The 15,943-nt window shown below is 37.2% G+C and overlaps 1 protein-coding gene across 12 annotated transcripts in view; it reads left to right on the top strand.

Moving 5' to 3' along the window:
- The window catches only part of MYBPC1 (myosin binding protein C1), an 84,247-nt gene that overhangs the window by 41,515 nt on the left and 26,789 nt on the right, over positions 1–15,943 (top strand). For all 12 annotated transcript variants that reach the window (XM_055336551.1, XM_055336545.1, XM_055336548.1 and 9 more), the window contains 8 exons: positions 180–346; positions 2,841–2,973; positions 4,479–4,603; positions 5,478–5,583; positions 6,733–6,899; positions 8,335–8,497; positions 9,465–9,571; positions 9,882–10,015. In XM_055336551.1, the coding sequence (XP_055192526.1) occupies positions 180–346; positions 2,841–2,973; positions 4,479–4,603; positions 5,478–5,583; positions 6,733–6,899; positions 8,335–8,497; positions 9,465–9,571; positions 9,882–10,015 (1,102 nt within the window). The remainder of the gene's footprint in view (positions 1–179; positions 347–2,840; positions 2,974–4,478; positions 4,604–5,477; positions 5,584–6,732; positions 6,900–8,334; positions 8,498–9,464; positions 9,572–9,881; positions 10,016–15,943) is intronic.

The following is a 15,943-nucleotide window of genomic DNA, read 5'->3' as shown; positions in this document are numbered from 1 at the left end:
GATCTCTAAGGGCCTGGCAGGCGCGTACCCCTGATCTCTTAGGGCCCGGCCGCGTCGGGGCTGCGGGCTTCCCCCAGCCAGGCTTCAGCGCAGCGCTTCCACCGCTGAGCCAGGAAGTGGGTCCCGCTGGCGGCCCGCGAGGCCGGGGCAGCTCCTGACTCGGGCCCGTCCCCGGGTAGGGAGGTGAAGCAGCAGGAGGAGGAGCCCGAGGTGGACGTGTGGGAGCTGCTGAAGAACGCGAACCCCAACGAGTACGAGAGGATCGCTTTCCAGTACGGCATCACCGACCTGCGCGGCATGCTCAAGCGGCTCAAGCGCATGCGCAGGGTGGAGAAGAAGAGTGCAGGTGAGCGCCCCCGGGCGGGGCTGCGGGGCAGCGTCGTCCCAGCTGGCGGGGGCGCGGGGACCCAGGGGCGGAGGGCGGAGGGCGGAGGGCGGAGGGAGTGTACAGGTGTTCCCCTTCCTTTCGTGCTCCCGGGCCTCAGGCGACGCGGGTCACGGCTCCGGGCATCTGTAGCCATGAGGGTAGACGGGAGCCGGCGAACGGTCAAACCTCACGGGTACCACATAGAACGTACTGGAACATCCCGTATCTTCGCTGCCACTGGGAGTTTCACGGGGCCCCTTTCTCCAGCCTCCACATCGCCCTCCCTCTCAAATTCTTGATTCTTACCTGCGCAGAGTAGATGTTTGACCCTCATAGTCTTGAACCAATTTCATGGGGGGCAGGGAATCCACCTTTCACCCTGATGCGGTTACCAGAAGGTTCTGGAAAATAGCTGTGCTGCTCTCTAGGGATCTGAAGTGACTGCATTTTGTTGTGGTTTTAAATATCTTTTAAAAAAACTTTGAGATGTTGCAATTTAAATTACAATTTAATTAAAATTTAAAAAAAATACGTTTTAAATTGATTACTTGCTCTTCCAAATTTCCTGTACCTGGTTGGATCAGTTACCCGTTTTGTGATGCATGAAGGGAACATATCAATCCTATTATTGTTCGTTATTTCTTAACGTCCCAATAGAATTTATGTTTTCACTTATTTGGGTACGCAACCCGGGTGCCCAAATAGAATTTAAAGTCTCTCACCACCTCTTTTTTTTTTTTTTTAATCTACCCATTATTTCTCAACCCCCTGTAAACTGGTGGAGCAATTAGGCCCAGAGAAATATAGGAGTGTCTTGTTTTTGGTTTGTTTACAGAACTCAGCCATTCCCACTATTTTGAAACTGCAAAACTTTTAGAAGTGTTGTCCTTGAGAGTCACAAACATGTGAATGCCAAGCAGACATCTCTTTTCTCCACACTGGCTGATCTAATTCTTACCACTTAGCTCTGAATTAAGGTCTTGAGGTATAGGATAGATAACTTTCTTTAAAGCTAGTGTTTACTCTGTTAAAATACAAGGAAGTGAGCTTATTTAAGCAATAGTATAACAAAGTTGGGACGATGGAAATGCAAGCATAAAAACTCCATGAGGCATTACACACTTGTATTTTCCAAACTCTCTAAATGAGTATTATCATTAAAATCAAGGAAAAATAATTAAATTAAGAAAAGAAGTTAACATCTGCTTAGGACCTTTCAAAGATAATATATTTTTTAACTACTGTGTCCTCTGTTATTTAAAATGTTTTGAAATCCTGAGTTCCTAACTATTTAGGTAAGGAGTGTTTTATTTATCTTTATTTTTTTTTAAGATTGTATTATTTGAGAGAGAAAGTGAGAAAACAAGTGGGGGGGGGGGGAAGGACAGGGGGAGAAGGAGAGGGAGAAACAGACTGCCCACTGAATAAAGAGACTGATACAGGGCTCTATCCCAGGACCTTGGGATCATGACCTGAGCCAAAGGCAGACACTTAACCAACTGAGCCACCCAGGTGTCCCTGTAGGAGTGTTTTAAATGTGTCATTATTTGGGCAAGTTTCCACAATACAAAAATTTTGATAAGCCTACTATTTCAATTAGTCAAAGGCATTCTATTTAATTTGATGAGTCATTGAATTTATCTCATAAACTCTGTGATTAAAAAAAAAACTTCCTGTGACATGCATAAATACAAAGATAGTGCCCTTGATTCTGATAGTAGTCATGCTAGGAGAATAGGCATGTTCTTCAAGTTCAGTTTCATTTAGGTGCTTTATAATTTCCTGAAGAATTAGGACAATCATTTTTAAAGTCTCGTCAATAATTCTTTTTTTCCAATTTTTATTTTTTCCCCCATTTTTAAAAATTTAAATTCAATGAGCCAACATATAGTAAGTTTAGTTAGTTTCAGAGGTAGAGTCCAGTGATTCGTCAGTTACATAGAACACCCAGTGCTCATCCATCACGTGCCCTCCTTTATGCCCATCACCCACTTACCCCATTCTCCCACCTACCTCCCTCTAGCAACCCTCAGTTTCTTTGCTCTTCAATAATTCTTATGTTTCTTTCAAAAACATGTGGATTCTCTTCAATTTTTTAAACCATCTTATCATATATAAATCAACACTGAATTCTATTTTTTTTTTATTTATGATAGTCACAGAGAGAGAGAGGCAGAGACACAGGCAGAGGGAGAAGCAGGCTCCATGCACCGGGAGCCCGATGTGGGATTCGATCCTGGGTCTCCAGGATCGCGCCCTGGGCCAAAGGCAGGCGCCAAACCGCTGCGCCACCCAGGGATCCCTCAACACTGAATTCTAAAACATAGAGGATACTTTGGAAGATTCCTAATTTTTTTCTACTTCGAGTCTCGAATTTTCATTTAGTTTTAGGTTCTTATACATACATCAACTATTTAAATTCATAGCATGTGTGTGCACATACTGACATAGTTTTGCTTTTTCTCTCTATCAGCTTTTGCAAAAATTCTTGATCCTGCATATCAAGTGGATAAAGGAGGCAGAGTAAGGTTTGCTGTGGAACTGGCAGACCCAAAGTTGGAGGTGAAATGGTATAAAAATGGTCAAGAAATTCGACCCAGTACGAAGTAAGTGAGCTTTGCAAATACTCAGGGATAGCTATATAAATCAAACAGTAATTTGACTTAATTTTCTGTAAATAAAAACACATTTTAGTTATGCCTTTTTAATGCAAAATCAGATGGAGGGAGAATAAAAACTTTTCATAGATTTTGGAACCATTAACATTATAGTGCTATATAAATAAAACCTTGTTTTATGTTTTAATTCTATACAAACTATTTTTGAGTGATTCTAGTTCTAGGTTTATGTCAATATATGTTATATGTGATTATTTCAGAGCATTGCCAAACTTCTCCCAATTTTCTTGATAAACCAACTGGAAATAACACCTTATAATTAGAGAACTTTTGTTTTTACAAAGGAGTATCTAAAGCCTGTGTTTTATATTTTGGCCCTCTCTCAAAGGAAGGAATCAGACTAATCCCTGATGTCTGATGGTATCACTAGTTTATAATGAAACTGCTTCACAGAGAGCCTTCTCAGCCTGAGAGATTTTCAACTCCAGTGTATTTTTTTAAGTTAACAGGAGCCACATGCACATTTTATAAAAAGACTTTAATCCTGAAAATCTGTCGCTTCTGGAGTACAATTAGGTGGTTTCCAATTTCTTAAGGGGGCCATGCCTGCAGAGTGACTTTATGATGATAATATTTAGTCTGATAAAAATCTCTTGAAAGTGGCTTGAATTTACCAAAAACATAATTTTAATCAGTTATCTTTATTTAGAAAATGTTGTGTAATGCTTTATTCTTGAAGTCTTCAATTTGGGAATTTTCCAAATGAGAGCTTTTTCATCAGTCTGTTATAATGCCTTAATATACTCATTCATAATCCAGATCACAGACAATTAAATTTTGTGATATTCCTGGCTTTTAGTTTTTTGTTTCCAAACACTCAAGTTCTTTTTTAGTAGGTGGTTACTGTGATGTGACAACACTAGTTCTTAAGCTCAATTAAAAGGCCATCACATTCTATAAAATTACTGCCTATGTTAGTGATTAAGTTCATATTACTGCTTAGACTGTATAATCACTTATTCACCTAACAAAATCTATGTGACATCTCACTAGGCAATGAGTGGGATCAATGAATCAATGAATAAGATTGAGTCCCTCTCTACCTATAAACTAGATGAACTGGTCATTTAAAAAACTGTACAGAGTTCCAAATCTCTCTGACAACCTCAGCCAAGCCTATTTTCCAACAATAGGTTAAAAAAACTAAATAGTAAATATATTATTACTGATTTGTAGTGGAAATTAAAACCTTTTATAAAAATACAGAAATTAAATATTATGTATAAAGAGGCATATGTATTATATTATGTGTTATAAAGATAACACGTGTTTCATGTTTTGTGTTAACTATGTAAGATGTGCTACATAAATGGCAGATCAAAATTATATCCCTGACTTTTAAACATTACTGAATTATAAGCCAGATTTGCTGGTAATAAAGGAAAGAATAAAGTCAAGGTCACAGACTGTTCTCTCCCTCCTATTTAAAACAGATACATCTTTGAACATAAAGGATGTGAAAGAATCATGTTTATCAATAACTGTGGGCCGACGGATGATTCAGAGTATTATGTGACAGCTGGTGATGAGAAATGTTCCACTGAGCTCTTTGTGAGAGGTAAAGTGAGATTTCTTACTGTCGTCTTCAATAGCCTTGGGCGCTCCTTCTCCCAGGGATAGTGATCAAAATGAGCATGACAAGGTGAGCTCTTGAGCTCTAGAGCAGAGGTAATAGGATCTCTAGAAGTGGGTCAGCCCAGGTGTTAGGTTGACTCTGAGTGGAAGCTCCTTTACACTGGCGGTTATTGTATAGCCTACTTAATCTTCAAGTTTGCTGAAGACTAGATAGGCTGAGGGGAGAAAAAAAACAAACTGGTGAGTCAAAATGCCCCATGTTTTTGACTCAAGCAAGCGATATACAATTATTCTTAGTTATAGCTTCTGGAACCCACAAGCTCTACTGGATAATCCTCATTTTGCACATTCAGCTGATCACAAAGAGATTTCTCTAGAAACCAGCTTCACTAGTAAAAGGGTATCAGTGGCTGACACTGAGGATGCTGAAGATGATCATTTACTAAAACATTGTGTCCCTGAGGCCCTCTGAATACAGACCTATTATCCACCTAGAACCAGAATCAAAGAATCATAGTTACCAATTCTCCTTCATCAGACATGTCTACCACTTGATTTCATATTTGCCAGAAGAAGGATATTTGATACGTGTTTTGCCTGCTCTCCAGAACAATAATTGATTTGATTTGAAGAGTTCTGAGAAAATTGGGAAAGCCCCACCCAGGGTTGCCAGCTATTTTGAAAAAAAAAAAAAAAAGTTAAAAAAACCCAACCTCACCGAACATCTACCATCATCTAACATAGCCCTATGGTAGATGACACTTTCTTACTGTTGGTCTTTCATCTGTGAACAAATCTGTGGTCATGAGCAGGTTTTGGACATTTAATGATTCTGATTCTCCCTTTTTTCACACTAGAGCCTCCAATTTTGGTAACCAAACAGCTGGAAGATACGAATGCTTACTGTGGAGAAAGAGTGGAATTAGAATGTGAGGTGTCTGAAGACGACGCCAATGTGAAATGGTAAATAACTTTCCAGATGTCTATCTATTTGTAATAGATTAAAAAAATGTGCCTTCATGGATTGGAGAACAGGAAATGGCTTTTATACATGTGAAAAGAATCATAACCATTCACATTAATAGAAATGGTAACTAAAACTATGAAGATACTGGGGGCTTTTTCACCTATGAAACTGGAAAGCAATTCAGAAATCTAGGTTGATAAATGTGGAGAAGTAGGCACTTACTAAGAAATGGGTGGCTTACAGTTGCCTGGGTCTGTTTGATTCCAAATCCTGTGGATGCTTTTTTTTATAAGATTTTATTTATTTATCCATGAGAGACACACACACACAGAGAGAGAGAGAGAGGCAGAGACACAGGAAGAGGGAGAAGCAGACTCCATGCAGGGAGCCCCACGTGGGACTCCATCCCGGGTCTCCAGGATTATGCCCTGGGCCAAAGGTGGTGCTAAGCCGCTGAGCCACCCAGGGTGCCCTGGATGCTCTTAACGTGTATACTTCGCTTACTCTCACTATTCCACACTGGCAACTTACATGGAAAAATATACTTACATGTATATTTTTCATTTAATCCCCACTTACCTTATTGTCACAGCACCACAGGAAAATATTTTAGACTAAGAATCACCAAATACTTTTAAAAATAAAAGTATTATTTTTTGTGTGTGTGTGGATAGGGAGTGTTTTCTCAAGTTCTGTGTGAGTAACCTCAAAATTAAAGCTACGAGATTCAGAATCCTAAAATGAAATGCTTTGTGGAGAAGTATAGTAAATTACACAGCATGTACCTGTGGTAATTGGTACAGAGTAGATTGTTCATTCTTATCTAGAATCATAGCTAACTTTAAGACATATTAAATGATGCTGTTCTTATTAGTGTGGGTCAAGAGGTAATATCCACTCTTAGCATCTTCATCTGATTGATCTTGAATGGGAAGAAGGGACTGATGTCCTTCTAATGGAATTTTTCAGACAATACTTGTTATAATACTAATCCATTTGATGTAACGATCCATACATTGTTTAATTTAACAAATAGTTCTTAGATTCCAGGATACAGAAAAAAAGAAAAACCAATAATGTCCATCTCCTGAAGAGTCTTTTACAAAACTCTTTTTATAATCCTTTTATAATCTATTTTAACTCAGGTTTAAGAATGGTGAGGAGATTATTCCTGGTCCAAGATCAAGATACCGAATTAAAGTTGAGGGCAAAAAACATATTTTGATCATAGAAGGAGCAACGAAGGCTGACAGCGCAGAATATTCTGTAATGACAACAGGAGGACAGTCGTCTGCTAAGCTTAGTGTTGACTGTAAGTAAGATTTCCTTGAGTATCCTCCCAAGTTGGCTAACTAATGGTGTTGCCTTTTTTAAATTCAAATTTAGGAAAGTTTCATTCTATTTGATTTCTACTGTGGCAATCTTAAAAATGTAAAATTGGATTCCATTCTAACTGAATGTCTATGTCATAACAGTCAGGATCTCTGAGATAGAACTGACTACTCAATTTAATAGTAAAACAGTATCAGGGAGTATAAAAATCACCTGCCAGAGAAGTTATCCAAATACTAAAGAAATACTTTAATCCAAAGACCACATATATAGACAGTGAATACTTAGATATGATATAAAATCCTGATGTTTGCATAACCCATGAATGAATTTGCTATCTACTCGTTAAATAAACATTCAACATTCTGCAACTACACTTGGAGTAGAAAGGAAGTTGCTCAAACCAAGGAGGCTGAAATGGGAATGTTGTAAGAACTCATTAGCTGCTAGAATCCAGAGGCATGAAAGAATTCATGTACTTCCCCAAATGCCCCCAAATAGTAGTCAGTCCTCAGCAGCAGGGTCGGGATCTTCTAGTTAGCCATGAAAATTAAAATAGCAAATCTCACAGGAAGTTTGGCAATACATGCAGAGAAGAAGCCCTGCTTCCTTACTTCTTTCTTAGTCCAATTGTGATCCATAGGATCACTGAATTATTCATAGGTTATCTCAGTTACACTCCTTATGCTTCACAGAATTGTGTCCATTTTAGTTTAATACCAAGAAGATTTTTCAATCATAGACAGATCCTTACCTATTTGTAGCCATTTAAAGTAATTACAGTCAGTTCTACTATAATACAATATATGCATTTCTAAAATCACCATGCTGTACAAACTCATGCAATAAAAACCACAAGACAAATTGGGGAAAGGGAGATGATGGGCATGACACTCAAAAATTTTGTCAGCCATGCATTAAAAAAAAAAGAACCTAATAAAACTAGTGTCACAGTTTTACACATCAAATACTTAATAAATATGGCACTTTATGTTAAACGAGACCTGGAATTTGCCTGTGGAAATGGTGTGGGAAGTGTTGCAGCTAGTGAGCCACTGTGAAATGGTAGAAAGAGGTTATTTGGAATTGGATGGACAGTGGTAATCGCCAATGTGCATGAATGTGGCTCATATTGCATGGGTGAATTCAGGTAACTGGTAGATATTTGTCATGTGCGTGTGTATGTGTGTGCGCATGCATTTTGTGCAGTCCTACCTGGCTCAGTCAGCTGGGTGCCATTTTCTCTTTTTCATGAATGAAATCATGCATAATCAAGCACAAACTTTGTGTTATGTTCCAGTTGTCCCCTAACAAATCAATTGCACTGGAACAAATTCTCATTTTTAAAACCAGATACCATTTTGGCCTGTCTGGAGTTTGGGTTTGGCACTTATAATTATCTATTATTTCTGTAGTGAAACCTCTGAAGATTTTGACACCTCTGACTGATCAAACTGTACACCTTGGAAAAGAAATCTGCTTGAAGTGTGAAATCTCTGAAAACATATCAGGAAAATGGACTAAAAATGGCCTACCTATTCAGGAAAGTGACCGTCTAAAGGTTGTTCACAAAGGAAGGTAAGCAAGTTAGGTGATCCATAAGGGAGGGCTGATCCCCATATCTACTTTCTTTACCTTTTATATTAACATATTTGGTGAGGAGGCCTGGAGAGTAGTCATAAAGAGAGGATCTATGTCTGGTTCTTTGCTTCCAAACAGCAAGAACATGATTTCTCTGTTCTACATCCTGTCCTACCAGTGATTCCTTTTTTGTACCTCATGGCATGGTGCTTTGTCTATTCAAATGCCATCAACTCATTTTTTTCCATCAAACATGAGGTTAAAGGAATGATACTGAATCTTAGTTAAGGAATGAATCAAAATGGATTGACTGTCCCTAACTAGTAAGTGTCGTGTGAGTTTTCACAATTTTTGGGGTGGACATAATATCCTAGAATCTAGCAAAAATCCAAGACAAGCGTTCTTACCCTTGGATCTATGAATTCTAGGATATCATAAATGAACTTCAGAGGGCCCCATAAATCCTCTAAAGCTGTAAGCAAGGTCTGTGTATTCAAAAATACACACTTTTCTCCAGAGAGCAAATCGATGGTGTCCATCAGATATTCACTGACCCCCAAAGAGTTAAGAACTCCTGCTTTCAGATTTGGCATATAAAGCCAAAATCAAGATTATTATTGGTAATTTCTTAAATCTTAAAGTGTGGCACTAGTGAGATGTTATATTTTAGTCTTTTTTAAAAGCTATGTGATGAGAAGGGAATAATAAACTCTTGCATGCATAATAAGCAGGCTGTATTTGTGCAGATAATTTCATATACTCCAAGATGAATATTTAATAGTATACCGATAAAGAGGAAAATTAAGCTTTCATATTCATATTCTCTCTTTCTGTTTCTTGGTCTGTCTTTCTCTCTGGCCTGCACTAAATAAGTTAATCAGATAAAGGGCAGGGTCTTTTCAGTTGTGCCATAAACAGTCTAAATCTTTGTAAATTCTTAGAAATGTTTTTTGTATTTCCTTAGAATCCACAAGTTAGTGATAGCCAATGCTCTCCTTGAAGATGAAGGTGATTATGTATTTGCACCAGATGCCTACTCTATTACTTTGCCTGCCAAAGTTCATGTTATTGGTGAGTAGATAAATCATTGCAGAATTTTGTGTTCTTGGTTTTTGGTGTTTTTTTTGCTTACCTTGGAAATATAACATATTGAAAAGTATGATATATAAAGAAAAAAAACATGAATTAGTATAAGTCACTAATCATAACAGTTGATTCTTATACGAAGTCTTATAGTGAAGTAACTACTTTGACTCTTCATGTTCTTTTTGGCCAGATAAAATATTGGTTACGACCAACATTTAGCACTAGCAAAGTACTAGCCCAGATATTCATAATGGAAATGATTGTCTGATGACAAAGGCTATATTTAATATTTTAGATCCTCCTAAGATCATCCTGGATGGTCTCGATGCTGACAATACAGTGACAGTAATTGCAGGAAGCAAGCTTCGTCTTGAGATTCCTGTCAGTGGAGAGCCACCTCCCAAAGCCATTTGGAGCCGTGCTGATAAGGTTTGTTTTACTTACACACACACACACACACACACACACACACACTGCCCATCCCACTTCCTGCCTTCCATTAGTCAGATGAAAGAAGAAAGCAAATATATGTATAGGGGTTCAGTATAGATATAATCCTTTTTGATTAAGAAAGATCACTGATTTTCAGGCAAATATAATCATCATGCATTTACTTTTCATATTTCTAACTACTTACTATGTGACCAGGCAAGTCTCTGTGTGTGTGTGTGTGTGTGTGTGTGTGTTTTATTGTTGTTTGTTTTTTCACCAGGCAAGTTTTTATGTGCAGTGAACAGGATCCCATTTTTCATTCTAATGGGTGTCAGACAATGAAGCTGAAGAGAAATAGACAATGAATTATTAAATAAATAAATGAACAAAATCACTTTGGATAGTAATAAGTACTATGAAGATTTTTTTAAAAACCAGAGTAATATGATTAGCAAGTGATTGTGAGGTAAATGACAATAGTCTCTATGAAGGACAAGAAAACCATATGTGAAGATCAAAGGAAAGAGATTTCCAGGTAAAGTCAATGCAAGTGCAAAGGACAAGAGAAGAGGAGAAAATTAACTTGATGTGGAGAAGAAATTGGAAAGAAGCCAGTATGGATGGGTCAGAGTGTATGAGGAGGAGAATAATAAGGTTGGAGTGGTAGACTAGTACAAGCTCAAGTGTCACTCTGTGGCACCCTATATAAAATATATTATGGGCATTAAAACTATCCTATATGATGTTATAATGATGGACACTATCATTATATATTTGGCAAAACCCACAGAATATATAACACAAGAGTTAACTCTAATGTAAATATAGACTTTAAATGATAATGATGTATCAGTGTAGGTTCATCAGCTGTAACAAATATTCCACTCTGATGTGGGATGTCAGATGTGGAGGAGGTTGTGTATGTGTTGGGAGGGGTATATATGAGAACTCTCTGTACTTTCCATTAAATTTTGCAGTGAGTCTAAATCTGCTTCAAAAAATAATTTATTGGGGCACCTGGGTAGCTCAGTCAGTTAAGCATCCGACTCTTGATTTCAGCTCAGATCTTGATCTCAGGGTTGTGAGATTGAGCCCCGTATTGGGCTCTACTCTGGACATGAAGCCTGCGTAAGATTCTCTCTCTCCAGGGACATCTGGGTGGCTCAGTTGGTTAAGCATCTGCCTTCAGCTTAGGTCATGATCCCAGGGTTCTAGAATCAAGCCCCCACCTCAGACTCCCTTATCCCTCTCCCTCTGCTGCTCCCTCCTTGTGCTCTCTTTCTCTCTATCAAAGAAAAGAAAGAAAGAAAGAAAGAAAGAAAGAAAGAAAGAAAGAAAGAAAGAAAATCTTTTTTTAAAAAAGATTCTCTCTTTCCCTTTCTCTCTGCCCCTCAACTCCACTCTCTCTCTCTTAAAAATAATTATTTTTAGTATTCAAAAAATAAATTTCTGTTTTCTGGAAGAAAAAAAACATCATTGAGCTTTAGGACAACTTCAAGCAGTGAAATATATGTGTGATTGGAGTCCCTAAAAAGGACAAAGGAATGTATAAAGAATAAGGGCCAAGGGATGCCTGGGGGTCTCAGTGGTTGAGCATCTGCCTTTGGCTCAGGTTATGATCCCAGGGTCCTGGGATCAAGTCCTGCATCGGGCTCCCCGCAGGGAGCCTACCTCTCCCTCTGCCTCTTTCTGTTTGTCTCTAATGAATAAATAAAATCTTTTTTTTTAAAAAGAAATAAGGGCCAGAATTTTTCCAAATTTTATAAAAACTAAAATTTCAGTTTCAAGAAGCTCAAGAAAACCTAAGCACAAGGAGCATTAATAAAACCACACCAAGACTCATAATAATCCAATTGCTCAAAACCTGTGGTTAAGATGAAAAATTAAGTAGGCAGAGAAAAAATCACATTAAATATACAGAAACAAAGACAAGAGTGATAGCAGATCTCTCTCAAAGTAAGGCAAGTGAGAAAACAGTGGCGTAACATCTTTAAGGAAAAAAACTGTCAACCTAGAATTCTATGAATTCTAAAAAAATTCTATACATTCTAAAAAACTATCAACTAGAATTCTGTGCTAAGGAAAAATAATTTTCAGAAATGAAGGTAAAATAAAATCATTTTCAGATATATAAAAGCTGAAAGAAATTGTCACTGGGACAATTTTAGCACTACAAAGAATGCTAAAAGAAGTCCTTAAAGTCCTTAAGTCAGAAGGAAAATGATGCCAGATGGAAACATTTTCACAGAGGAATGAAGAGCATCAGAAATGATAACTACATGGATAAACATGAGGTTTTTATTATTACAAAAGTAATAACCATGCATTGTGTTTGTAACATAAGTGAAAGTAAAATTTATGAGAAAAGAAACAAGGTCAGGAGGGGAAAGATGGAAAGTAAGAATTAGGAGGGTTGAAAGAGAGGTATATTGTAATATCACATGAAGGGAGGCTGAAAAGTTAAAAATGTAGATGATAAGCCCCAAAGGAAACACTAAAATAATGTTATAGCTGATAAGCCAACAAAGGACATAATATGAAGTCGCAAGAAATACTTAATCTAAAAAAGGCAGAAAAAGAGGCACAAAGAACAGATGAGAGAAGTAGAAAACAAATAGCAAGGTACTAGAACTGCAAATAAAATAGGTAAATTAGAGATTTCAATACTCTTCTCTCAGTAGTTGATTGAACAAGTAGAGAGACCATCAGTAAGGATATTCAGGGTTTTCACAATATTGGCAACCATCGTGATCTAATTAGGTTTTATAGAACAGTCCAACACATGCAGAATGGGCATTATTTTAAAATTGCATGTGGAAAATTTCCAAGATAGGCCATAAGTAAGCCCCAATAAATGTAAAAGGATTTAATTCATGCAAAGTTCTCTGATCACAATGGAATTAAATAGAAATCAATAACAGAAAGGTATCTGGAAAATTTTCAAATATTAGGAAACTAACATTTTTTCTGAATAATTTATAGATCAAAAAAAGAAATCACAAGGGAAATTAGAAAATATTTATGAGCATACCACATATCAGAATTTGCAGAATGCTACCAAGTCAGTACTAAATAACCCCATCTATTAAAGAAATGAAATTTGTAGTTACAAACCTTTCAGAAAGAAAATTCCAGGTCTAGATGGCTTTATTGGAGAATTCTGTCAAAGATTAAAAAAAAAATAATACCAATTCTACATGAACTCTTCCAGAAAATTGAAAAGAGAATAGGGTTATATCCCAACTCTTTTTTGAAGCCCAGTTATTCCCTTATAGCAAAACCAGAAAAAAAAAAAACATTAGAAGACTATAAACTATGTTCACTCATGAACATAGATGAAAAATTATAAACAGAATTAAGCAAACTAAGTCCAATAATATATAAAAAGAATAATACATTATGTCCAACTGGGTTTTATCCTGGGAATGCAAAGATTGGCTTCACATTTGAAAATTAATTAAGATAATTCACTATATTAACAAACAAGGAAAAAATAAGCATGATCATCTCAGTAGACACAGAAAAGCATTTAACAAAATCCCATATCCATTCCTAATAAAAGTCTCTCAGCAAACTATGAAGTAAAAGGAACTTCCTCAACATGATAAAAAAAACATCTGAAAATCCTACAGTGATCATTCTACTTAATGTGAAAGATTGAAGGTTTTCCACCCTCAGATCAGGAGCAAAAGAGATATCCATCTTCACCCTTTTTTTTTTTTAGAATTTATTTATTTATTTGAGAGAGAGCAAGCACAAGAGAGTACAAACAGGGTAGAGGAAGAAGCAGGCTCCCCACTGAGCAGGGAGCCTGATGAGGAGCTTGATGTGGACCCAACCCAAAGGCAGCCGCTTAACCAACTGAACCAGCCAGGAACCGCACCCCCACCCCCACCCCACCCCCGATCCTCACCACTTCTATTCAACCTTGTACTAGAGGTTCTGGTCAGGGCAATCAGGTAAGAAAAAGGAATAACAGACATCCATATTGGAAAGGAAAAAGTAGAACTGTACATATTATTACAGATGACATAATCATAGATATAGAAAATTCAGTGTAGCCTACAAAAAAATTCTATTATCACAAATGGTCGTAGTAGCCTTACTTATAATATCCAGAAGCTGAAGATAATGCAAATGTCCATCAATAAATGAATGGATAAAAAATTATAGGATATCCACACAATGGGATATTACTAGCAATAGAGGATTTATACAACAACTTGGATGAATAATTATGCAGAATGAAAGAAGCCGAACAGCAACCACACAATATCAAACGCTTATAAAGATATGGAACAACTAAAGACTCACACATCACTGGTGGGAATGCGAAATAGTACACCCACGTTGGAAGAGTTTGGTAGTATTTTATGCAGTTAAATATGAACTTGCCCTACAACTCTTCAAAGAAATTCCTGGGCATTTACCTTAGAGAAGTGAAGACATATGTCTGCACAAAAACTTGTACATGAATGTTTATAACAGCTTTATTCATAATTAGCAAAACTTGGAAACAACCCAAAAAGTTCAATTGTACAAACATACAGTTTGTACATGCATGAACCAACTGCACATGGGATATACAATAGGATACTACCCAACAGTGAAAAGGAAGGTACACGTAATATATGCAGTAACATGGATGAATCTGAAAAGCATTATGCTAAGTGAAAGAGGACAGATTCAAAAGGCTACATATGGTTAGAGTCCTTTATATGTCATTCTAGAGAAAGGAAAACTAGAGAGATGAATAACAGATTGGTGGCTGCCAAGGACCAGAGTGTGGGGTGAGGGAGTTGATGATGAAGGAACATTGGGTGACTGTTGGGGGTCACAGGAGTGGTCTGTATCTTGATTGCAGTAGTGGTTACACAATCACACACGTTTGTCAAAATTCGTAGAACTCTGTCTAAAAAGTGTGAATTTTACTCTATTATAAACGATACCACAATAGACAAGCAAAGAAATTAGAGAAAACTAAAGAAGATAATATAACACCACCCTAAATAAGTATTTTTCTTTTCACATTAAAAAGAAAGCAGAACATCTTTTATGATCTTAAGATTAGAACTTGGCTAATATGGGGGCACCTGGGTGGCTCAGTGGTTGAGTGTCTGCCTTTGGCTCAGGTCGTGATCCCGGGGTCCTGGGATTGAGTCTTGCGTCGGGCTCCCTGCAGGGAGCCTGCTTCTCCTTCTGCCTGTGTCTCTGCCTCTCTCTGTTTGTCTCTCATAAATAAATAAATAAAATCTTTTTTAAAAAAAGAATTTGGCTAATATGAGGAAATTTTGTTCTATTGTAAAAAGGAGGAGTTATGAAAACTATAAACTATTGCAGTATTCTTATTGTTGTCACAATCTTTTGTTATTGAAGATGTAAGAGTTCCAATCCAGACCCAAAAGAGTAACGAGTTAATTTAATAGTTATTAGAAAATTGCCCAGTTTCTAAATTACCATGGCCTTCTCTGTTTTTTTCTCTTTATAACTGTTCATTGTCCATAAGAGATATGACCTAAGAAGCAGAAAAATGGAATGCTATTTTAAATTTCTGGTTTAGGAAGAAAGGGAAGAAGTGAGGGAGAAGACAAGGGAAAAGAAGGAGGAGGAGGAGGCAAAGGAGAAAAAAAAGAAAGTATAATGGAAGGCCCAACCTCACCCTGTCTTTCCTTTGGGAATTAGACATTCATTTGTGTCCTGTGTCCCATCAGAAGGGAAAAATCCATACTTAACAACTTAAAATCCATTCTTAACAACTTGTATGGAAAATCAGCATTCTGGTCTTCTTCAGCCCTTTTCAGTATTTCTAAATTTTTAAGATGTATAAGGAAATAGGCAAATAATGATTAGTCCCTTATATAAATTTTAGTGTTCTAATTTTACATACAAAGAGGCTCCTCTCCTAAAATAACACTTCTGCAGCCA

Source organism: Nyctereutes procyonoides, unplaced genomic scaffold, assembly GCF_905146905.1.
Source record: "Nyctereutes procyonoides isolate TBG_1078 unplaced genomic scaffold, NYPRO_anot_genome, whole genome shotgun sequence".
NCBI classification, from domain to species: domain Eukaryota; kingdom Metazoa; phylum Chordata; class Mammalia; order Carnivora; family Canidae; genus Nyctereutes; species Nyctereutes procyonoides.
The sequence above is the reverse complement of the archived record's forward strand: the minus strand, read 5'-3'. Positions and strand labels throughout refer to the sequence as shown.